Below are 26,185 nucleotides of genomic sequence, written 5' to 3'. Positions count from 1 at the left end.
CGGACCAGAGGGTCCAAAGAGCTACGGGACTGGAGGGTCCCGCTGAGACACATCAATCAGAGGGTCGTATTATAGCCTTGAATGGTGTATGTGGTGTATACGGTATATTTGGGGAACTCACTAAGCATTTATGCTTACAGTTGTTGTGTGTTGTGTTTCAGGTACCAGTGATGAGCGCAGGAAGGCGCCGGCATGATCCGTACACACTTGAGGAGTTTATGTTTTGGATTCTGGGGAGATGTTTTTGTGAAAAATACATTTGATACATTATGTTTGATGTTATTTTGTGAGTAAATGAATGTTTTGAAAATGAAAAATTGTTTTGAAAATTTACGCTGTTACAATATATATAGTATTTTTCAGGGGGCGCGCCGCGACCTGTACACATGTTGGAATCTGGTTGAAATAATGAAAGGCATGGGGAGGAAGGGTGATATCTGATTGCGCCACGTGTCGGCGTAGAGTGGTGTCACGTATCACTCGCTGGTTAGTCCAAATTTCTAATTTTTCTAAAAATCATAACTTTTTACATACCGACTCCATTTTCGATGTTTTTTTATATCATAGCTTTTGTATCAACGAGTACTACAACTTCCATTTAGACTTCATCGGCTAATTCTCATTTTAATTTTCATTTTATGTTCCGAGAAGGCTTAGATTGTAAATAACGTTGTGAAATTCATAACTTCTTCATACAAGCTCCGTTTTCAACGTTTTTTATATCATCAATTTTTTTATTGAAGAGTATTACAACATTCATTTAGATTTTTTCGGCTAACAGATTTATTTCAGTTTCCGTGTCGCACACTACTATACTGTAGCGCACTCGAAATTTCGAAGAATCATAACTTTACTATACAAAGTCAGATTTATGCATTCTTTATATTGTCTGTTTCGTATTGACGACTACTATAACTTTCATTTAGATCACTTTGGCAAATAAGCAACATATCTTTGGTCCATATTTTATGACACACATTCTTGTTGTAGGTTTGAACGCGAAATTTCGAAAAATCATAACTTCTTCTACGACCTTCTTTTAGATTTATCCTAAATAATCTTTTATTTTTAATGTTATTTTATTTCTTAACAATAATTTTTATGTTAAGATTTTTTACAAATATTATATACTCATAATATTTGTCCACATAACGTATATATGATAACTATTTATTAGCTCGTAATGTGTATGAAGAAAAATTGCTCTATTGAACGATTTTAATTGTTCGATAAAATGTATTATTATTATTATTACTATTATACTTTAAACGTCTAGTCTGAGTTCGCGGACGTTACAATATCTTAATAAAAACAATCATATTAAAGAAATGACTTTTAACATAAAGTTTTGAATTGTGATATGTGAAGCACTTGGACTCGTTGGTCGTCGTTGTAAATGGATGCACCACAAAGATGGAGTCCTCGGCCACTCAGATGCGTAGCTATATGGATACAAAAGAGAGCATTGGCCCACCCGACACAAATTAAAAGTGAAATAGATTTTTTATATAGAATTTATATTTCCTTTGAATAAAAAATGATAAAGTTGTGAATTGTGACATGACCCACTACATTTAAAACTTAAATTCATAATGAACGAAATAATTTACATGTTGAGGCACGTCAATTAAAGAATTGAGGAAACAATTTTTTGAATACATCAAGTTGCATTTAAATCTTCACAGTGAATTTCTCATTCATCAGGTTTATATATTAATATTTTATTACTATCTTAATTAAACAATTACTTCCAACTTAAACAAACAATTTACTCCACAATTATACATTGTTGAATTTTGTTACTATTTGAAGTATTTTGTTATTTGTTCATATTTTATAAATTATTTGACATATCCTAAGACAAAATCCTATCTACTGCGGTCACTGCAGGTTGAAGGGATGAAGGCTGTTGTCATGGTGTGTGCTTTTAACACAATAAAAATTTGAGGAGACTCTCTATATGCATCACACACTAATATATATATATATATATATATATATATATATATATATATATATATATATATATATAGAGAGAGAGAGAGAGAGAGAGAGAGAGAGGTGAGTTCAATTGAGAAAATAAAAAAGGTTGAGAATGCGGGAATCATTCTCGGCCACTCATTTTATTCAAGCATAAAAAGACACGGTGGCAAACTTGTAAATATGAGAACAACCTTCAATCTCAAATACGTATCTGTAGTTCAAACCCGTTCATCGTTCATCATCCAAATTTCTTCTCCAACTTTCAACAATCATCCAGATTTCTTCAATTAAACCATCATCAACATCATCCAGTGCTAATCAATCATCGATCTTCGTCAATAATCAACACGATTCAACAGTTAACAATAAAAATTCGTTTTTGGTTCTTTCAATTCAACCTTCAATTGTGCTTGAATACGATCAGATCTTCAACATCTATGATTAATTATACTCCCAACGTTATTAAATCAACATCGTCGATAATCAACAAAAATCCACTTCATATCATTCATTCAACATCGATTATCAAATAAAACTTGAAAATTGAGGTTAGAAAAATATCAAATCATTTTTTTTTGAAAATTTTCATATAATTCTCTATCAATCTACTCTTTTGTAAGATTTAAATAGTCAAAATATCATGTTTTTAACATTTTTAAAAAAAGTTAAATTGTATGCACTCCAACTGTTTGATGAAATGCATGAACTAAATTACCACGTTATATTCATATATGAATATTAAAACAAAAAAACAAATATGTAAGTCTGTATGTTATTCATATGTGAATAACATATAAAAATTATATATATTTGTGAAAATACATTGTAATATTCATATGTGAATATATTATGTAATATTCATATATGAATATATACTGTGTAATATTCATAAGTGAATATATCATCTAATATTCATAAATGAATATACTATGTAATATTCACATGTGATATACCATGTAATACTATGTAATATTCAGATATGAAAATATTATCTAATATTCATAAGTGAATATACCATCTAATATTCACAAGTGAATATACTATGTAATATTCATAAGTGAATGCATCGTCTAATACTTAACTATGAATATATTATGTTTATTATATGCTATATTTATATATGAATGATACTTCAATTGTAAAAAAAAATTAATCATAGTTTTTATTCATAACTGAATAACGAATGTACTGTAGTAAAAACCTGATTCATTTTTATTCATTTATGAATAACGATAGCTGAAAATATAAAAAAAATAAATTTTTTATTTTATCTTAAAACTATATCAATATAGATGTCTATTTGTAGAGAATAAAAAATCATGAATTTTGGTATATTTAAAATCATTTTTCGATAAAAATAACTTCTTAAAAATAAAAAAAAAACGAAAATACTATGTTTTTGTATATATTAAGGTAATGATTAGCATAGTTTAAGGAAACATGTTTTGTTGGAAAACACATGTCTATTCCTTTCCCATTTCTGCTGGTACGACGGAGGCTTTTGCGGCAAAAATAAATGAGTGGCTGAGAATGATTCCCCCATTCTCAACCTTTTTTTTTCTAAATTGAACCCTCCTCCCCTCTCTCTCTCTCTCTCTCTCTCTCTATATATATATATATATATATATATATATATATATATATATATATATATATATATATATATATATATATATATATATATATATATATATATATATATATATATAAAGTATTTAAATTACAAGTCCAATTTCAGGTTCACATTTGGGGAATCGAGGGGTATACTTGTCCTTATCCCCAATCAACTTGGATATTAGGTATCGGACATCCATCAAGTATGTGTATTTTTGCCATCTCTATACATATACATATGTGTATTTTTGCCATCTCTATACATATTGGTCTTTTTATATTTAACTATTGTTTATTAATTCTTAACTATTAAATTTTGAATTTGTTTGTGGGTGATAAACGTAAAATGGCTCAAAGAGATATGAAAGGGCAATAGGAAAGAGTATTTTGTGAGTTTAAAAAATGATATATATATATATATATATATATATATATATATATATATATATATATATATATATATATATATATATATATATATCACCATCAACTATTGTTATTGTTATACCAAAGACCATTTGATAAAAAATATACAAATATTAACTATATACTAACATGCTTTTTAGGTATTTGTGTGTGGTTTATAAAAATAAAACTTGTAGAAAATAAGAAATGTTATTTTTGTTATATTATATAATTTAAATTCGAATTCATTGAGATGGATTTGCGAACTAGCAAACAACGGAAACAAACAATTAAAAAAAAGAAAAAAAAAAAAGAAATAAATTTTATTTCATATCAGCCAAATGACATACTTAGATTTTCGATATTCCAAAAATCTTTATATTTTATTTCGTTTAGTAATTTCATTCATTTTAAAAGCATAACTATATTCGTAATCTGAACAAATAAATTTATGACAACTTATCCACCTTTACGCATACTTGAAAGTTGAAACCCTAAAATTATATTGAAAATGACCCAAAAGAAAATTTAACTAAATGTTTGACCGATGCATACAAAAAGAAGAGTAATATAGTTATATAAGTGAAAATACATTTGAGTACCCTTTTGGGTTATATATATTTTCTAAAGTAAAATCGTCACTTTCATGAATTTCCCCCCGGACAAAAAGGTGTCTTCCCAAACAGAAAATTCCGAAGTCAAATGTTTGAAAAAAGTGCCTTTTTATAAGTCGCGAGGAGCTTTTGGTCATTTTAATATTGGCTCCATCTGCCCCATTCCACTTCCCTTGTAATTTACTTAAATACCCTTCTCGTCGGTGGTCCTAGCATGGTGAAGACAAGGATAATGGTTGTAATACTTACCAAGTGCAAAGGGTACCTTGGTCATTCTCTCATGTCCCATTGGCTGTGTACACTTATTGTATATATTGCCCTGGGCTATTGGGAAATCTTAATCTAGTTATTATACTTAAAAAATAATCACTTTGCACCCTCGTAATCTCTTAATCTCTATTCTCATACTCCACTTTTTTATATGAATGCAACTTAATTTGTATGTCTCAATTTGATCACCTGCTTCAATGTTAAAACTATCTAATGATTATTTTTTTAATATAAATAGTTACAAGTTATGAGTGCTTTTTAAAATATATTTTCAAGATTTTATAACCTAAAAACTACATATAATATGCAACTTACTATTTATAGGACTTGCCGAAATAAATTTAAATCTATAAAAAAAAAACTTTTTTGAAGTAATGTTTGAAGTTGTTCAAGACATAAAAGCATGCATAATGCAGCTTACTAACTCTAAGGCGAGCCAAAACAAATTCTTGGTATAGATGTCAAAAAGTCCTGTGGGGGGCCCTGTCCAGTTTGGAGAAATTTTTTTAAAAAAATCGGGGGCGGAGACGGGGGCGAGGGCAAGGTTAACTCCCGTTTTAATTTCGGGGGCAGGGGCGTGGGAAGGCAATTTCGTCCAGAAATCGCCATAGGGACCCCGTTAATAAATTACATATATTAATTATATAAATATAATAAACAATAAAATTATTTTGAGCTTCCAAAATTCATCAAAAAATAGGTTTTTTAAGTTGTTAGTATAATGTTTTTAAGATACCATAATTTTTTTTATTTTAAACATGTAAAATTCTACTATAGATAATTATTTGTTACTTAAAAAATAGTTTCTTTTAGTCTGAATAACAACTTCTTTTAGCCCAAAAAAAGGTAGCTCAAAATCAATCGGGGCGGGGGAACGGGGCCGGGAGTAATAAAGGGGATTCGGGGGCGGGGGCGGGGGTAGAAAAGTTGAATATTTTGGGGGCGATGACAGGGGTAGAAAAGTTGAATATTTTGGGGGCGGGGGCTGGGATGGGGGAACAAGGAAATTTCGGGAGCGGGGGCGGGGGATGCACTCCCCGTCCCGTTTTCCCCCGTTGACATCCCTAATTCTTGGTCCATAGCAAGAATATAAAAAAGTACTCTTAAAGTAACAAAATTCATATAGAATAATAAGGGATTATTGGATTAACCATTTAATATTAGTCTAATTGACTACAACGATTTCCTAATTTCAAGGTAATGGAGGAGAGTACTCGCTTTTGACGATAATAATAAACAACCCTATGGAGTTGTGTCACAAACCATTCTCTTTACCACCTCTGAATTTAGTTCCAATGATTTAAACATGAGCCCAATCTTAGGCACATTACAAGACCACATCTTACCTGACAGTGACATATGTGGTATGGACTCTGATTATCTATGTGCTATGACTCGTCTTCACAATACGATTCCAGGATTCGACTGTAGCGGTTTCACTAATAAGGACACCCCCTAAATCCCAAAAAGCATTGACGCGTGCCATTTTTAGATAAATCGTCAAAGATATGGAAGTCGACTTCGACATGACTGTTAGACAGAAAACAGTTTTTGAGTGTCTTCGGGCACCTCATGCTCAAGATTTTCTGCTAACAATCCATATTGATGGCCCCGACCAGCATATGTCTCCTGTGAAGTACCGAACTATCATTCGTTACCGCCTCATGATTTATCTATTCCTAATTGATGAGATATGCCTAGTTTGCCGCAAGACATGTTTGGACAATTTTGGGGAACATGTGGTTCATTGTAGAGAGCTCATTGGTTTCAAGTACATACATGATGTGGTTATGGATGCTCTCTTTGATGCTTGTTGGCGTGCTGGTATTTCTGCGAATAACGAAACGTCGATGAACTTTTTGACAGACCCGCAGGATGGAAGATCCATACTCAGGTCGGCTAACATTTTGGTCTTTGGATGGGTATGAGGGAAGCATGTATGTGTGAATCTTATTGGGGTCTCTCCTCTCGTCGGTTTGAGGAGCAGAGGTTTCACAGCAGGACATGCCGCTTTGAAAGTCACTGCGTGCAAAGTGGCAAAGCACAAGAATGCATGTATAGAAAATCAACATGTGTTTGTACCTTTTGCATTTGATATATTTGGTTTTCTCCTAGATCCACAAATATTATTTTCAAAATAATTAGTTTTGCCATCCATAAAGGGCTAGCGGCGCAGTTTGTTGTATTTTTGCGTTTCCATCGATATGTATTGAACTATATATATCCCACAATTATGGGTGCAAACGAGTCAAGCTACTATGAGCTAATCGGGATCGGATCGCTGAAAGCTGGATTCGAAAACCGATTTTAGACGAGCCAGAGCCAAGCTTGAGCTTAATATTAAGCTTGTTTATTAAACAAGCTCGAGCTCGAGCTCGAGCCTATGTCACTAAGCTCGATTAGGCTCGCGAGCGTAAACGAGCATTTATATAATATAATTTCTTATTTTTTTATATATTAAATTTAAACATATTTGTGGATTAGGAATTTAGGGTATTAGTAAACGAGCTTCTTAACGAGCTCGAGCCGAGTTTAAGCTTATTTAGGCAAATGAGACAAAAAACGAGCCGAGCCTGAGCCCGAGTCGAGCTTGTATAATTACTTATGAGCTCGAGCCGAGCTCAGTACAAGAAGCTCGAATCGGGCCGAGCTCAGTACAAGAAGCTCGAATCGGGCCGAGCTCGAGCTCGAGCTCAAGCTTCTTAGAACTTAAATGAGCCCGAGCCGAGCCTAGCCAGGCTTGGGCTCGGCTCGGCTCGTTTGCACCCCTATCCAAAATAATAGTCATTTTAATTTAATTAAAAAAACATGAGCTAACTGGTTAACAAGCCATATTTTTCACTTGTCTTACCAAGTGAGCTATCAGGAGACGGTTAAGGAATTAACAGTTTAAATTGAAGTAATTAACAAAAAAAAAACATTCTCACTATGAAAACATGATTCGTTTGGATTAGATATAAATTTTCTAAGTAATAAAACTATAATTGATTTCTACCTTGTGGAAAGTCACTTTACATATATGAAGCTCAATAATTTAAATTATTAAACCATGATGTTAGCTCTATGTCTCGAGACAATTATTTAAGGTAAATTTTAAGGTACTTGACAAACAAACTAAACGACAACATATTGAAGTTATATAGTCCCCAAATTAGGAGCCTAGCGTGCCCAAAATATTGCTTATGTTCCACGATTTACCTATACATTATGCACATTGGTACATATTCGACATGAGCCGTACAAATTGTGTGATTTACTATTTTTTATATTTTATACAAAATCAATTTAAAACATAGATGTGTGTATGAGACGGTTTGGTTATTGATCAAAACCAAAACATAATCATTACGATTAGTTAATGTATTTTGATAGTCATTCGGTAGCGGTTAATATTGGTTTTGGTTAACGATTTTAGTCATTTAGGACCCTACAAGGGGCGTGGTCCCCTTGACCCCCGTCTTTTCTGTCGTACTGACTTATAATTCGATCTTATATATGTATGCATTTCACATTCACCAAACATATAATATAGAATACAAACGACAAGCCCCTTAACTCATATGTCAGTTATAATTACACAAAATGTCAGGTGACATTAAAATCACCACCACTACACATGGCCGGTCCAAGGCTGTGTTTGGCGCGCCAAAGCTAGCTTATTTTTCGAGCTTTTTTATGTTGTCGTGTTTGGTAAGCCAAAAAGTAGCTTATAAGCTAGCTTTTTTGAAGCTTTTTTAAAATTTTCCAAATACACCTCTTAATTAATTATAGAAACACATATTCTTACATGTCATTTTATGTAATTTTATATATTTCAGCTAGTTTTACCAAACGTTATTTTTTATCAGCTAGTTTTTCAGCTATCAGCTAGCTTTTTATTTAACAGCTAGCTTTTCAGCTAGTCCGCCAAACATAGCCCAAATATATAGTAGGCCTAGGATGAAAAGAAAAAATAAGTTCCCTAAAGTCATAAATATAATAAAAATTAAATTGAAAATAAATTACCGTTGTAAAATTCACTATTAATATTAAAAAACACAAATATGGCCACAACATTACAATAATTTAAAGAAAAATATTTATAATATTTTTTTATCGTCTTTTTTATCGTCTGAACAACCCAATAATCCAGTAACAAGCGAATCAAATGTCAAGTACATTATTGGATGGATCCGAATTATGAACACATAAGGCATCACTTGAATTCATTACACAGAAAGTGGGTACAATAATCAATTCCCAAAACTTTTGGGTTAAGAAATGAATTTAAGGAATCACATGGGAGTAATTTGATATGTTTAGATAGATAGGGAAAGACACCTGAGAAGATGGGTTATTCATATACTTTGCTTGTCAAATTTAAGACAACTTTTTCAGTGGAGATTCCCAATATTTTTATTTGTTTTTACCATTAATTAAATAAATTCAAATTCCAATAAATTCTAAATCTATTAAATGGTGCATGGTAAAATAACATAAATTTATTCACTACAGGCGGAAATTTACTTTTATACCCATGCCGGATTTACATGGTTTAATAAAAACACTTGTATTTATAATAGAAAACGTATAAGAACCCAAAAAAAAGGCATAATGACCCATTTGTAAATAATTAAATTAAATTATCATATGAAAATGTAATTTTTTCATGATTTAAGTTACGATTTTCTACTAAAAACTCTATTACCTTAAAAAGTTAATAAGGACAGTTGTACTTTTTTTATCATCCTTTGACTCAATATTTGTCGAGTGTTGACAAGTTTATTGCTATTTTTGAATCCTATACCTGGGAATTTCACTTTAAAATGTTCTATATTATCATTACAAACCTAAGAAAACATAAAGTTTTTGAATAAAAAATATAGCTATTTTCAACTTTAATTTAATTTACTTAAACAGTCAAAATCTTTCCACAGTAATTAATAAATCATATATATATATATATATATATATATATATATATATATATATATATATATATATATATGATATAAACTTTTTTTAATTTAAAAAAGTACAATAGCTTTTATTTTGATGTGTTAAACACTCAATGTATTTTTTATTAAATTATTTGACAATTCAAACATTATTATTTGTGTCAAATAAAATAATGATTTTTGAGTTTCTTCGCCGACACCTACACTGTGTGTTCTTCCTACCTCACTCCCTTTCTCTCTCTTCATTACTCTGTAAACCAAGCTTCGAATCTCTCTCTTTTCTCTCTCTAAATGGCAAAACCCACCTCTTTTTCTTCATTACAGCCCTTCTGTTACTGCATGTCTTCTTCTAGGTCAAACTGTATTTGATGATCACTGCTTGAAAACACTCGAAAATGGTGGCAAATCGGCGCGATCAGTTTCTTCTACTGAAGTTCGTTGCGGTGATCTTCGTTTCGTTGAGTTTTGTTAACGGCACTACTGATCCCAGTGACGGTAACTCCACACGCTTGTTTACATTGTTTCTAATGTGGTATTTTTAGTCTTAGTCTCGAGTATTTGGTACTTTTGAGTTGATTTTTTTTTGAAGTTTCAGCTGTTACAGATTGAATCACTGGTTTTAAAAGGAATTTCATGTTGGCTTTAGTCATTAGGATGAGATTGAGAGAGGTTTGAGGTTGATTTTTGGTTACAATGTGTCTTACCAGGGTCTCTGTAAGTGTGATTTACATGTAAATTGTTTGATAAAATGATTTAATGGCGTAATGGTTTTATGTTTGGTTAGTTTTGTTTATGCTTTCTTCATTTGGTTACTTCTAGGGGCCTATCCATTTTCTAGTTTTAATAACCAAATCTTTTCATTTCCCCTGCTTCCAGAAAGAGATCTATACATTAATACACAATGATTTTTATTTTTATTTTTTTTATTTCAAGCACTCTACTAATGAAAGCGATTCAATAGGTCAAAGATTCTTTCCAAAAGAACTTTCGATTTTGTTGCAAGTTAGATTTATGATTATAAATGTCTCTAGTTGACTAATCTTTCTTTGAAGTTCATAAATCATAATACATGTCAATATTGTAATTGGAAAGTAACCTATGTAATATCCAAAGTTAAAAACTCTTTCTTTTTATCTTTACATAGTTCTGAAAAAAAAAACAGATTCTAAAGCTCTATCTTCTTGCTTGATTTTCAATGAAAACTTCAAATACTTGAATCATTATAAGTTGATTGATAGTTCGATTGAACATATGCAAATTCTTTTTGTCATTTGGGTGTAAAAATGAGGATCAATCATGCTATTTTGTGGGGTTTTAAAGTTTTTGTTTTGTTGTAGTTCAAGCATTACAGGTTTTGTACACATCTTTAAACAATGCTGCACAGCTAACAAATTGGAAAAGTAATAGTGGTGACCCATGTGGTGAGTCATGGAAAGGGGTTACCTGTGAAGGCACTTCTGTTATTTCCATGTGAGTTCAATAATTTCATAAAGTTTTATATGATATAAATCTTATTAGATATAATTCTAAAGACAACTTTTATCTTTTTCGTTTTTTTTTTTGTTTTAAACTTTTAATCACTGTTTTGTTTATTTGTTTTGATAGTCAACTACCTGGTTTAGGGATTGATGGGACACTGGGATACTTGTTGTCTGGCCTCACTTCACTGAAAACATTGTGAGGGTTATATATGTAATTTCACCAATGATAATCTACAAGACTATTTCTTTATGAGTCTCTAATATGTTTATGGGTTATCTTTTAGGGATTTAAGTGGAAACAACATTCATGATGCACTTCCATATCAGTTACCCCCAAATCTTACTAGCCTGTAATCTTTCAATCTTTATAAAAATCTTTCTTACTTTCTTCAAAATCTTTATTATTTCCATTCTAATGCTAATCACTACACATTTTTGATGATGCAGAAATCTTGCAAACAACAATTTAACTGGAAATCTCCCGTATTCCATAGCCATGATGTTTAATCTGAATTACATGTGAGAGAAGAAAATGACACTTATGCCCCTTGATGTTTTCCAGAATGTTTAACCCTATGGTTTTTGGCTTCCAGGAACCTTAGTCGCAATGTGCTCACTCAAACTGTTGGAGATATATTCAATAATCTCACTAGTCTTGCTACTTTGTAAGTTTAAAGATTCACATGATAAAAACTCTTTTATTTTTATTCTTCACTCAAGTTTATAAATATTCTTACTTTCTATATGTTAATGAAGGGATCTTTCAAACAACAACTTAACTGGAGATCTACCAAATTCTCTCAGTTCATTGTCAAACATTTCTACATTGTAAGTCTCCTTTTTAGGGTTTACTCTTTAATAAATGTCTAAATTATGGTTATTTTTTTTCTAATTTTAATAATTCTTTTTGTTTTATGTGTAGTCATGTGCAGAACAATCAATTAACAGGTTCTTTAAATGCTCTATCTGGTCTGCCTTTGACTGATGTGTAAGTTTAAATTCTCATATATTATAGTCATTATTTTATTTGTGTCTTTTTATGTTTATTTATTTATTATTATTATTACAGAAATATAGCAAACAACCATTTTAATGGATGGATACCACGGGAGCTTCTATCTGTACCTTCTTTCATGTAAGCCATTTGTTAAAATGAAATCTTGTTTTTATACTTTTATAATTTTATCATATGCATTTATTTTAGATTTTAAAATTTTACAGATATGATGGAAATTCATTTGACAATGGCCCTGCCCCCCCTCCACCACCATTCACCCCACCGCCACCTGGCAAAACTCCAAATAACCGCACCCGTTCTCCTCCTTCACACACACCTACAGCATCTAAACTGCCATCATCAAATACAAGCAGTGGAAAGAAACTAAGCCTCGGGGGTATTTTGGGAATAAGTTTGGGTTCTGCATTCTTGATACTTCTTATAATTCTTTCACTTATCTTCTGCCTTCGAAAAGGTAAAAAGAAAGAAAATGTCACAAGAACTTCCACACCTATCAGTAGCGAGAAAGGTTTCTCCTCTTTTTCCGTTTTTGCCCTTGTAACCTCTCTCTATGTATTTTGGGTATTTTAAAGTTTTGTCCTTTTTTACAGTTAATGCAGAATTGCAAGAGCAGAGGGTAAAACCGACAACTAGCAGCATTGTGGATATGAAGCCTCCAATAACAGAAAACTCTACATTTGAGAGAGGGAAAAATGGATCTATGAAGAGAGTGAAATCTCCTTTAACAACTAGTTCTTATACAGTTGCAACTCTTCAAACAGCAACAAATAGTTTCTCTCAAGACAATATAATTGGTGAAGGCTCTTTAGGGCGTGTTTACAAAGCAGATTTCCCTAATGGAAAGGTAAATTTGTTTTTTTTGATATTAAACATGTGTATTACTTGCATAAAAAGATAATTATTATTACATGATAAAAGTTGTGATTTTGTAGATGATGGCAGTTAAAAAGATAGATAATGCAGCATTATCACTACAAGAAGAAGATAATTTTGTTGAAGCTGTTTCAAATATGTCACGTTTAAGGCATCCAAACATAGTTCCATTAGCTGGATATTGTGCTGAACATGGTCAACGCCTTTTGGTTTATGAATACATTGCAAATGGAAGCTTGCAGGATTTACTCCATTTTCTTGATGATCCAACAAAAACTTTGACATGGAATGCACGTGTTAGGGTTGCACTTGGCACTGCTAGAGCTCTAGAGTATGTCATAAAATAATATATATATATATATATATATATATATATATATATATTCTCTCTTTTTATTTTTTTGGATTTAATGGATACCCTTTTTGTAGGTACTTGCATGAAGTTTGTCTGCCTTCTGTTGTTCATAGAAACTTAAAGTCTGCAAATATTTTACTCGATGAAGAGCTTAATCCTCATTTGTCAGACTGTGGTTTAGCTGCCCTTACACCAAACACAGAGCGAGAGGTAATAAGTTTCATGCTATATGCTTTTTTTGTTAGAAGGGTAAAATGGTCATTTATTCACATTCAGACAGCTCATCCAGTCCAAAAAAATGAAACAACTTGTGTGTATAGTATACAACTATACATTATACAACACTTTATCTTGACATTATTTGCTCAAATTGTTTGTTGGTATTCTAAACACAAGGGTAGAATCGTCATTTACTCATATTCAGACAGTTCGTTAAGTCCAATAAAGAAACAAACTTTGTGCATACAACACTTAATCATGAAATAAATTGTTCAAAAAAAAATCGTCCTCAAAAGGGTAAAATGGCCATTTGCTCACATACACACAGTTGGTTGTTCATTAAGTCCAAAAAAGAAACAGACCTTGTGTATACAACACTTTATCCAAAGAAACCAACATTTATATTGTTCAAGTTGCTTGTTGTTGGTGTTCTAAAGAGAAGGGTAAAACGGTCATTTTCAGGTAGCAACACAGTTGGTTGGGTCATTTGGTTACAGTGCTCCCGAATTCGCATTGTCTGGCATATACACTGTAAAAAGTGATGTTTATAGCTTTGGAGTGGTAATGTTGGAGATTTTAACAGGTCGAAAGCCATTGGATAGGTAAAAAAAAAACACTCAATTATAAGACAAAAAAAAAATCATTAAATTTCTTTATTCTATATTTTATTTATTTATAAAAAGACTTTTTAAATATCAAATTGTAGTTCAAGAGCAAGATCTGAACAATCACTTGTAAGGTGGGCCACCCCTCAACTCCATGATATTGATTCTTTAGCCAAAATGGTTGATCCTACATTGAATGGCATGTATCCTGCCAAATCTTTGTCCCGATTTGCTGACATCATCGCCCTTTGTGTCCAGGTAAAAATTAAAATTCTTCTCAAAATGTCTAAAATACCCTTCCAAGGATATGCCAAATATCTAAAATACCCTTCAAGAAAAGTAAAGCATCATGATGTTTGACTATTTGTCGGATATCTAAAATACACGTCAAGAAAGAAAAACATAAACTTGATGTCTGACTATTTATCAAATGTCTAAAATACCCTTCACTTTACACACAGCCCGAACCGGAGTTCAGGCCTCCAATGTCTGAAGTTGTGCAAGCATTGGTTCGGCTTATGCAAAGGGCAAGTGTGGTAAAAAGGCGATCAAGTGATGACTCAGGATTCATATACAAAACACCGGATCACGAGGCGTATGAGATGTCATATTAGCTCAAAAAACCTTGCAATTTTCGCGTATATTAATGCAAAGGTCAAAGAGTCAAACATTATTGATGAGAGATGAGTTCAATGAAGATGAAGAGATTTGAGATCTAGAGTATATATAATATTTGTCTAATTCATTTTACGTCACTTGAGGTTCAAGTTAAGGTAAATATATAATACTGTTTGATAGTTTTTTATATTTGTATGAAAAAAAGATCTTTGACTTTTGACTTTTATCATTTTATTTTTTTAAATTTGAGCCTCACAAGACATTTGTGGTAGTATAAACCTTTTGGAAAAGTGCTACAAACACTAGAATGATGCAACTTTTAGGTTGCATGGAACGGAACTAGTACTTTTTGGATAGTTTTAATGATGAATAAATGCTTAGGGCACTAATGTCTTTTTGCATAGACAAATGATTGCAAGTTGTAATTTATGACAAACATAGTACAATATTTCTGTCTGACGTGTATTAATTAATGTTAGGAGTTTGTGAAGGTTGTGATATTTTGGGTTATGAAAAACACTCGATCTAAAATAGCATTGAAGGAAAAGATATGTCCTTGGTTCAAATGGTGGTGTAAGTGTAATTGATCCCAAAAAAAAAAAGGCTATTTATGAGATATATGCATGGTTGCTTAAATGGTATAATTTTTGTCTTGACATTTAATTGTGAACGAGTGTGACGAATTACTTTTAAATCCTCACATATTTGAGAATGGTGAAATTTTATAAGGCACACTGGTATAAGACAGCAGACAAGTTTTATAGCTAGGTTTAAAAGCAAAGCATGGGAAGAAGCAATAGTATAACACATTTCAAAACTTGTTCATATATTTATAGAGATGCGAACATGAACAATTTCACATACTTTAGTTAGAACTTAGAATCATTGCTTCATAATCAAATTCTAGAAAACAAAACATTTGTACGCTTGGAATTTTAGTCAAAGTAGGTGATGTGCGCTTCCGTAGTACCGGTTAATGAATGGAGACTGCAAGGAAAACACACACAAACACGTGATAAACACAAGCTTACGTAGACATGATGTATTATATGTATTTTCTGATAATTTTAAAGAAAAAATATATAATATATATATATATCAAAGTCACCTTGAATTTATAGAACTCCATCTTCTCATATGCACGAATTATCTCTGCACACGTTTCTTCTCGCTTTTCCTTTGACCACAAATACAAACACTTAGACCAAGCTCGAGAAAATAAGATAAATGAACAATTAGGTGGTATTTGTTTTTTATTAGGCAAAATGTCTGTAGTCTGCGGATCACATTTGTAAATCTCTGCAGTAGAAGAGGTAGACAAAATATCTGCAGTTTAAAAAATAAGATTGTTTGTTTTTTTAATATGTCCGTGCTACTAAAATAAACTAAAATCTAAATAAATATATTTTTTTAAACTTCAAAGTGATTTTTTAATATTTTTATGATTTTGTTATAAATAATTAACAAATCTAAATCAACTTTTATGTATTATTGTATAAAAAGTGAATAAAAATAGTAAAAATTAATGTATATATTTGATAAAAACCAATAATTTTGGCTGTAAAGTTATATATACCTAAACATTGTAATTAGGAATCAACGAATGTTTTAACAAATCTAGATCAACTTTGATTTTATCAATTAAATCAATTAAAAACGTACTATAAATATTTTTTTAAGAAATTAACGATATTGTATTAAATAATGTAATATAAACTTTGGCAAAAAAAATATAAGAATATATTATGATTTTTTTTTTCATATTTATATAAATAACTTCAACGACCATTATTGTAATAAATCTTTATTTATAAATTTGTCAAAAATATCATATTTGTGTCATTGAACATTTTTTTTAAGTATTGTAATTTTTTTTCAAATTATTTATCATTAATAAAATTGGAATAAATATAAATTAAAAAAACTAAAAAACTTAAAGATATATGTATTTTTTTAGGCTACAAGATGTCTAAAAAAACTAAAAAATATAGTTTTTTTTGGAACAAACAACCCCTTAATTAATTAATTTGAGAAAGTTACCCACCTTTGCAAGCTGGATAGCTCTTTTTGCTTCTTCAACCTTTTCCTCGACATGTTTCTATACAAAAAAAAAAAAAAAAAAAAAAAGAATCCAATAAAGATGAATTGAACATTAATGCTGGAAGGACTTAACAGAGAAAAGTCAGAAAATAAAAAAGCATTGCTACTCCAAGCACTTGGATTTTACAAAGTGCGACGTTGCTATTGGTTTTTGCATTTAGCCATGACTATTGACTACTACTCTTTTTTTTTTTTTTTTTTTTTTTTTGACTACTACTCAGTTAATTAAGAAGTTAATTTGTTTACCTTGAAGGCATCCTTCTGATCTTCAGTCAATTTCTTTTCATCAATCAGCAGACCAGTGAGTTTCTACAAAACCATTACAAGATCACCCATACCAATTATATATATATATAAACCATGATCAGGGCATTAAAACCAACTTTACAAAAGAAAAAATACGTATATGACAAACCAAAAGATAATACAACTTTTTGTGTGTGTGTGTTTGTGGGATTATGTCTCACCTCAAGATCATCCAACTCCCAATCAAACTTGGTGACAACCTATAGAAAATCAAGAACATTAATGTGTGTGTGTGAGAGAGAGAGAGAGAGAGAGAGAGAGAGAGAGAGAGAGAGGTACTGATGGATGATGACATCAAATTGAAATGATATATACTCATTCAACAAGACATGGCAATGTAGTTGCAATTATTTGTTTATTACAACATCCTACTTTCATGATTCTATTCCAGCATTCTACTTTCAAGGTAGAATATTATAATAAGAAAAAGGAATACAAATTAAGGTAGGATGCTAAAATGAACAAACAAATGAAAATAAAGAAGCAAAACAAAACCCTGAGGAGACAAGTGAGAAAGGCAACTTACAGGGTTTGGTTCCAATGGAGGATACACGATATTTAGACTAATACTCTCATCTTCCTTTGAGGGATTGATTATATACGTCTGTAAAAAGTAAAAACATTATTAACTTATTCCAACTCCGAGAAATTTTATAAACACTTGTTAATTGTAATTACAAAACTTTATGTATATATCTATTTACATGGTAAGCAGTATTCAAATTTCTTCGGATTCAAATGTCTTAACCCATCCCTGCTTCAAAATCAAAATCAAAATCGCATAGTATAGTCAGCAACATTTTTTTGAAGATAAAACATGGAAGAGCAAGAGTAACATTTACATTTACCCAACCTAGCTAGTAGAAATCACAAATATTCTCATCATCCAGTGTATGAGCAAATTAATATAAAGATCAAAGTTACTTTTGTGGAAATGGAATCTTAACCTACCCTTTTTGGACACTTGAACTTAGCATGAAAATTTGAGGTTTAATCCTTTCATCCAAACAACCCCTGTAAGTATGAATGAGATTCATGTTGTCAATGTAACCAACCACTTTCAATGAACATTAAATAATTGGTAAAAAAAAAAAAGATATTCACTACCGTTTCCCCAATGGAATATATGGGACCCAATCCATATTCATATCTTTCATGTCAAGGATTTCTTCATATCCCATTTGTATAGACGCAATTCCAATCTTATCAGAAGGCGGAAATGGAGATACAACCTGTTCTCAATATATAGTGGAATTAAAAGGTAACTAAACATACATATTTTAAAAGGAAAAAGAAAAAAGAAACATGCTACACTTACTGCAATGACTGCAGGTATGTGGATTAACTTCCACTCATCACCAAATCGGAGCAATTGTGCTGAAAAAGACTCCAAAAAAGAAAAAAAAAAAAACATAAAAAACAGTAAAAGTTTAGGGTTCATGAGGTTTTAGAAATCTTGAAATATGAGTTTTGTTCACTACTTACACTCTGTAGAAGTGAAGAGGTAGACTGTCTTCCCATATAATACCCCACCCTCTTTAAATGCACCCTGGAAGCATTTAAAATTAACTTGGTTACTTCTACTTACAACGAATTCGATCCTACATTTATCTTCTCAATGCAATCGACTTTGAGAAAGATGAATCAAATTTTTTATATATATGATGAGGATGAGGAGAGCACTAATTAAAGTACAATGTAACTCACTTCCAGATTTGAGAAGCTCCATTTGTATTCAGAAAGCAATTCAAGCTCCCCCTATTGTCATGAACATTATGTCAAACCCAATGAGTTACCCTAAACTAACATGGATAATCAGTGCCACATACCTCTGTTGTCCAAACATGGAAGACCTGCTTCCATAACTCCTCCTGTTGCTGCAAAATCAATAAGGAAGAAGGCATTCTGCTATTAAAACCAGAACCAGAATATGTTCGTCCTCTTTAATCAGTTAAGGAACTTGTAATTGAGACAAAAAACATGCATACAAATCAAGTTCAACTCACGTGACTAATAAAGTAAGAAAAAAAAACAGCAAACAAACATGCAACAAATCAAATTCAAAATTCGGAAATACTTACGTGAATTGCTTCCATGGCGGCCATGCTTCTTGCTTCAAAAAGAGGACCAAAACAGAATTTGCTCTTGAATTCTTGATGCAGTAAACACGGTTTGGACTTTTGGAACTTTGGTTTGTAGGGTTTTAGAATAAGAAGCGTGAAGATCAATGTTTTAAAAACCGGTTTGAACCGGCCGGTCGAACCGGTTGGACCGGGAATTGAAGAAGGGAGCGGTTCAACTATCATCGGTTTTATGTTTATTTCTGAACCGGATCGAACCGGCCGGTTTTTACAAAAATCCGGTTGAACCAGTTCAATTAAACCGATTGAACCGGTTAAATTGAATAAAAACACATGAAATTAAAACCTTTTGCATAATAAACTTTGATAGTTTTTCACATTTATTAAAAATTTTCTAAATAAAAATACATGATAAATGTTATGAAGTTTTTTGATGCATTTATATTTATCTAGGATTTTATTTTCTTTTTAATGCACATGTGTTGATATAAAACTAATGGTTATGAGTTATTTTAATGTATTTAGATTGATCTACCACTTGTTTTTATGTGTATTTTAATGTTTGAACTTGTGGACATCAAAATCTTGATTTGTATATGTATGTATGTGAATGAAAATACTTAAAAAGATGAAATTTATATAAAACCGGTTTACTCAGCAGTCGAACCGGTTAAACCGGTTGAATCGGAAACCTATAACAATACCGGCTCAACTAAAAAACCGGTTTTTAAAACATTGGTGAAGATTATCACTATATATAATGTTTGACTAGTTGTGGGACCACGTATTATATGAGTTAATTTAAAAAAAAATTAAATATGAAGGTCTAAATAATTAAGAACTTTTAATTTATAAGAAAATAAAAAAATAATGAATTATTAAAACTAAAATAATTTAAACAAATAATTTAAATAAATAAACAAAAGAAACTAATAAACTTTAATTTAAAATTTGTGAAATTAGAAGGCAAACTAGTTAATGAAACTGATGTCCATTTATTACTATATTTATTGCAATTATTGCATTAAAATATTATATGAAATTTAATAAAATCGGAAAACCCATAAAATGACATGTGGAAAAACAATTAATTCAAAATTACTACAAATTGATATTTGTCAAATTGAAAGAAAGCATGTCATGTGGCAAAAAAGTTCTTTATTTATTAGAGATGATTGATTGATTGATTTTAAAAAGGGTAATGATTCCTTATATTGATACAACTTGGAGATCAAAGCAAAGCAAAATATCCAAATCGTTCTTTCATATATATATATATATATATATATATATATATATATATATATATATATATATATATATATATATATATATATATAGGGTTAGGTTATTTTGTTTTCACTATCTATTGTGTGCATGTATGACTGATTCTGGACCAATCATTTTAGTTATTTTAAAAAAGTAATTAATGCATATTACATGTTGAAGATATAATAGGTATTAATTACATCTTCAGTATTTAATAAGCATTAATTACTTTCTTAAAATAACTAAAATGATTGGTCCAGAATCAATCATACAGGCACACAATAGATAGTGAAAACATTTGAACCTAACTCTCTCTCTCTCTCTCTCTCTATCTCTCTCTCTCTCTCTCTCTATATATATATATATATATATATATTAAAAATTAAAATAATTAATATGCTTTACAGTATTTTCGTTGATAATTAAGATAATTAAAATATGGAGCAAAAAATAGAATACTCAAATGGCCCTGGGAGGCTGGGACCCGATGGATTTACATTTAAGTTCTTCAAGACCTAGTGGGATTTGATTCATATGGATGTCATGGATGTGGTTAAACACTTTGAAGCTCACGATACTTTAGCCAAAGGCTGCCACGTGTTATTCATCACCTTGGCAAACAAAGTAATAAATCCCGTCTTCCTTAGTGACTACCACCCTACTAGTTTAACTGAAGCGTTGTATAAAATTCTAGCCAAGGTTCATGCTACTCGGCTTAAAGCTTTAATCCGTATTGTCATTGTGGAATCTCAGTTTGCTTATGAGGAAGGTCGCAATATATTAATCAAGCCTCTAATTACCAATGAGGTATGCTCTTGGGCCAAATTGATGAAAGAAAAAATTCTACAATTTAAGGTAGATTTCGATAAAGCCTTCGATTCTGTCAACTAGGAATATCTTGAATGGAGGTGATGGATTAGAGGGTGTCTTGTGAGTACAAATTCAATGTGTGGACAAGGTTTGGGAACTCAAACCTTGAGTTAACGTTTAAGATCAATGTATGCTTCTAATGAGTTGGTCTTGTCAAGTCTGGTAAACCAGTCAAGACTTGAAGATAATATTCAACAAAGTATTCAAGTGAAAATGAAAGAAGACTGAGTATGATCAAAGTAAAGATGATTTTAGAACAAGTAGAATGTAAATGAAAGAACTTTTTAACTTGCAAGAGAGCTTGAACTTGATGTGAAAAGAATATAGAATTGTTGCTATTCTTGGTTGTTATTCATGCAAATATCTACTCCTTAAATAGTAAAGGAAAGACATGGTACAAACCGAGATACATTCTAAGGACTAGTTAATTCTAATTGTTTGACAAATCTGACACTTAAAAGATTTACTGAATTAGTCCTAAAAACTATTACATCAACAAAAGACAAAAAAACATTAAATGCTTGTACAGACTCTGACTTCGGAATATCTTCATCCCGGAATTGAAAGGACTTCAGAACATCTTCTAATCTCATACTTGAGTTGACTTCAGATTTGCTTGAGATTGCTAGAGGTTCACTTCTTATGCATTAATATGTCTATCTTCATCCCGAGGCTCTGTCATTTTCAATGGGTCTCCAAAAGACGAATTTGACTTTCGCGGGTGCGTTCGCTAGGGTGATATGTTGTCTCTGTTCCTCTTCATAATTTTCATGGAGGGATTAAATGTTGCTATGAAGGTTGCATGCGATAAAGGGTTGTTCAAAGGCGTTAAATTTCTCGGCAATGGACCCTTATTGTCTCACATGTTCTATACAGATGATGCATTATTCGTTGGGGAGTAGTCTAGATACAATCTTCACCAGGTTTGAAGGTGAATTTCAGTAAGTATACGGTCGTTGAAACCAGGGCTACCAATACCGAAAATCAGCAACTAGGCTAATCTTCTAGGTTGTGAAGCTAGTAATCTCCCCTTTAATTATCGATGTGCCCGTCGGATCAAACATGATTCTGATAAAAAATTGGAAGTCGATCACTAACCAGTTCAAATCTAAGTTGTATCATTGGAAGTCTAGAACATTGTCGTTTAGGGGCCGATTAACATTGATTAAGGCGGTTCTAGGAAACATTCACACCTATTCTCTCTCTCTCTCTCCTCTCTCTCTCTCTCTCTCTCTCTCTCTCTCTCTCTCCCTCTCTCTTCGAAGCGCCTGCTTGTGTTCTTGATAATCTTGAAAGCATTACGAGACGTTTCCTTTGGGGTGGGGATGAGATTAAATAAAAAATCAATTGGGTTTCTTGGAAGCATGTAATCGCTAATATGGATAAAGGTGGGCTCGGAATGGGTGCATTGCATTCCCTCAATGTTTCCCTGTTAATAAAGTGGTGGTAGCGGCTGAAGACATATAATAATGCACTATGGAGTCAAGTTATGAGTTACATCCACTACTTGGCCGATAAGCCAACTGATTATCTTTTAAAGAAATCTATCTCCAATGTGTGGAATAATATCGCTAGGGCAAAATCAGACATCCAAAAAATTAGGCTTTGTTTTGCTAACATTCTAAAAAGGAAGATGTGCTATGGGGATAACACCCTCTTCTGGATGGACGATTGGGTGGAAGGAGGTACATTTAAGAACCAATTCCCAACTCTCTATAAGATCGAGTGTAGAAAGAATGTCGTGTTGCTGATCGAATCAATGATGTCAGATTTCAGTGGGGCTGAACTATTGACATTAGGCAATCCAACCGAAAGGTTGTGGGCCGGGGGTAATCCAACCACTAGGTTGTAGACCCGATATGTGTTTTGTATATATGTTCTGTTGAGTGGAATTTGGGTCAACTCAATAAGCTTTGGGTTACGGTTTAAGTTTTATGTTTCAGGTACTTCAGATGATCGAGGAAAAGCAAAGGCGTGATCGTGCACATCCTTCTGATTTTATGACTTGTTATTTTGGATGTGACTATTATCTTTGGAAACAATGTTTTTATAAACAATTATGGATTTTGGTTGGATTTTAAAAATGAAAAATTTATTTTGATTTTTGGGATGTTACAACGTTTTTGTTGAGCTAATTCGGGTAATGGTAAACGTTCAGACATACCCCAATGGGTGGGTTGTGTGTCTTCAGAATCAGAAAAATAAAAAGGAAACTTTTCCTATTATGCTTTTCGGGGTTGTAAGGGATCAATTTCATCCTCTCCACCGTCATGATCATCACCATTAACTTCAGTGTAGCTCTAAAAATTATCAGTTGACTCTCCATGAAGAACTATATTACTATCATCAACCAACATCATTAGTTTTGCCTCATCATTCGCAGATTCATCAACATCAACAGTAAGGTCAGCGTGAACAATAACCTTGCCTTTAGACATATAATTACCCCCATCGATATAGTCATTGTAAGAAGGAACATGGTTGGTTGTTATAGGTAATAAATTACAAATTTAGTTACTTCCAGCACCGGAAGAACCATTTCTAGAACGATTTTCTCTGGGAGATCGATTAGTACCACTTTCCATAACATTATTAACAACAAATAATTATAACGTGTTAGGAGGCATAGTACTAACAAAACTAAGAAAGTATCTAACATCACTATCGTCAAGAATCTGCATAACTATATTTGATCCAGGACATTGAAAAGATAGACGAATTTGATCACTGTGTAACTTGGATTTGGAAGCAACCAACGTACCTAACCCAACGAAGTTGATATCATTGTGTATATCTATATCAAAGCATGTGTAGTCTGGAGCAAGATACTGCATACCTCCGTCGATACGTTGCCATTGTTCTTCACTAGAAATTGGCACTCGAAAAAATCCCGTATAAATACTCATTCCAAAACGTTTATGGAAAGTATCAAACACACAAATATACTGCATATATGGAACAAAACTAGACAAATACCGTAATTACAGATCTCTGGAATATCACTCTGGAATGTACGACCATGTCGGACTGTAGTCCGAAATACACTTTATCAGTTCGGAACATACGAGTGTCAGATTCCCGACCAATATCCCACCAACCAGCACCAACTCTGGAACAACATCATAAATACCTCGAAATATCGTATTTCGGATCTGAAGTCCTGAAAGAAATTACGCGCTCCGGAATATGATCTTCTAGAGTATGTGGTAATTTTTACAAAAAAAAAAAAATGAAGTGGTTTTTTTTTTTATTAATAACCATGTTTATAAGGATTAGGTTAATCAATTTTCCTTTTTTTTTAAATATATAATCTTTCTCTTAATCAACGTTTTAAAAACCGGTTTTTTAGTTGAACCGGTATGGTGACCGGTTCCCGGTTCAACCAGTTTAACCGGTTTGACCGCCGGGTCAACCGGTTTCTATATTTTTCATTTTTTTTTTCTATTTTCCTATAGATACGTACATATATAAATCATGAATTTGATGTTTACGAGTTCAAATATTAAAAATACACATAAAAATAAGTAGTAGATGAATCAAAATACAATAAAATAACACATAACCGTAAGATTTAGTATTTTTACATCAATCCATATACGTCAAAAAGAAAATAAAGTATAATACCGTAACGAAATATAGTTTTAGATTAATACAAACACATCAAAAAACTTTATAACATTTACCATATGTTTTTATTTAGAGAAAAATAAATAGATATGAAAAAAATCACCAAATTTTATTATATAAATGGTTTTTTTTCATGTGTTTTTATTCGGTTTAACCGGTTCAACCGGTTTGTCTTAACCGGTTCAACCAGTTTTTTTCTAAAAACCGGCCGGTTCTATTCAATTCAGAAATCAATGTAAAACTGGTGATAGTTGAACCGCTCGTTTTCCCAGTTCCCGGTCCAATCAGTTCGACCGGCCAGTTCAAACTGATTTTTAAAACATTGCTATTAATTTTAGTTTTTGAGTTTTTCATGCTGCCTTATAGACAAAATTGAAAAACAAAATTACGACTTTTATTAAAATAAGTTGTAATTGATATAATTTGTTATCACACAAATACAACAACTTTTACTAAATCTCCATTCTCTAATTCTCGAGTGTTCTTTGAAGTAGTAATTTTTTAGACTTTACAACCTATATACCTTTTTATGGAAATTACAGAATATGACCTGTCAGTTTTAGTTATTTTATTTTGCATAATTCACATGTAGGATTTTTAGGGTGCTATTTCATTTTGAAGTAATTCTTTTAAATATTAATGTCATTGTTAATGTTTATATTTTTATTAGGTATGTCAGAATCTATTATTTGAGTAATGTTGTAGTTTTAAACCAATTTTACATAATATAAACATTAAAAAAAACGATAAGTAGAGCATGATGCACACGTTGATGATATCCAATAGCATTATTAAACAAAACAAGGTAGGTTTGCTATGGTGAAAAATTATGACCATACTATTTTTATGCATAAAATGAAAACAATATAATAAAAATAGAATGAATCTTGAGTACTCTGAAATGCATGTGAAAGGACAATTTTCATGAAGACTGAAGAGA

General features: G+C 31.6%; 1 protein-coding gene and 1 non-coding gene across 2 annotated transcripts; one reads left to right on the top strand and one right to left on the bottom strand.

Moving 5' to 3' along the window:
* The first annotated feature begins 10,013 nt into the window (after positions 1-10,013).
* Positions 10,014-15,218, top strand: LOC111890921 (protein STRUBBELIG-RECEPTOR FAMILY 8). The gene is made up of 16 exons (XM_023886994.3): positions 10,014-10,318; positions 11,161-11,293; positions 11,429-11,500; positions 11,589-11,654; positions 11,752-11,823; positions 11,898-11,969; positions 12,061-12,132; positions 12,227-12,292; positions 12,374-12,439; positions 12,526-12,830; positions 12,913-13,166; positions 13,255-13,526; positions 13,625-13,760; positions 14,232-14,371; positions 14,476-14,632; positions 14,836-15,218. Exons 1-16 carry the CDS (start codon positions 10,219-10,221, stop codon positions 14,986-14,988), a joined length of 2,136 nt encoding a protein of 711 aa, XP_023742762.1. The 5' UTR covers positions 10,014-10,218; the 3' UTR covers positions 14,989-15,218.
* A 607-nt stretch (positions 15,219-15,825) lies between these two features.
* LOC111891044 (uncharacterized) lies at positions 15,826-18,150 on the bottom strand. The gene is made up of 7 exons (XR_008225018.1): positions 18,103-18,150; positions 17,925-18,002; positions 17,560-17,598; positions 17,339-17,401; positions 17,037-17,090; positions 16,101-16,169; positions 15,826-15,979 (listed from the first exon to the last, which is right to left on the bottom strand). It is a non-coding gene; the product is annotated as an uncharacterized LOC111891044 (transcript).
* Positions 18,151-26,185: the final 8,035 nt, after the last annotated feature.

Source organism: Lactuca sativa, chromosome 7, assembly GCF_002870075.4.
Source record: "Lactuca sativa cultivar Salinas chromosome 7, Lsat_Salinas_v11, whole genome shotgun sequence".
Classification (NCBI taxonomy): Eukaryota; Viridiplantae; Streptophyta; class Magnoliopsida; order Asterales; family Asteraceae; genus Lactuca; species Lactuca sativa.
The sequence above is the reverse complement of the archived record's forward strand: the minus strand, read 5'-3'. Positions and strand labels throughout refer to the sequence as shown.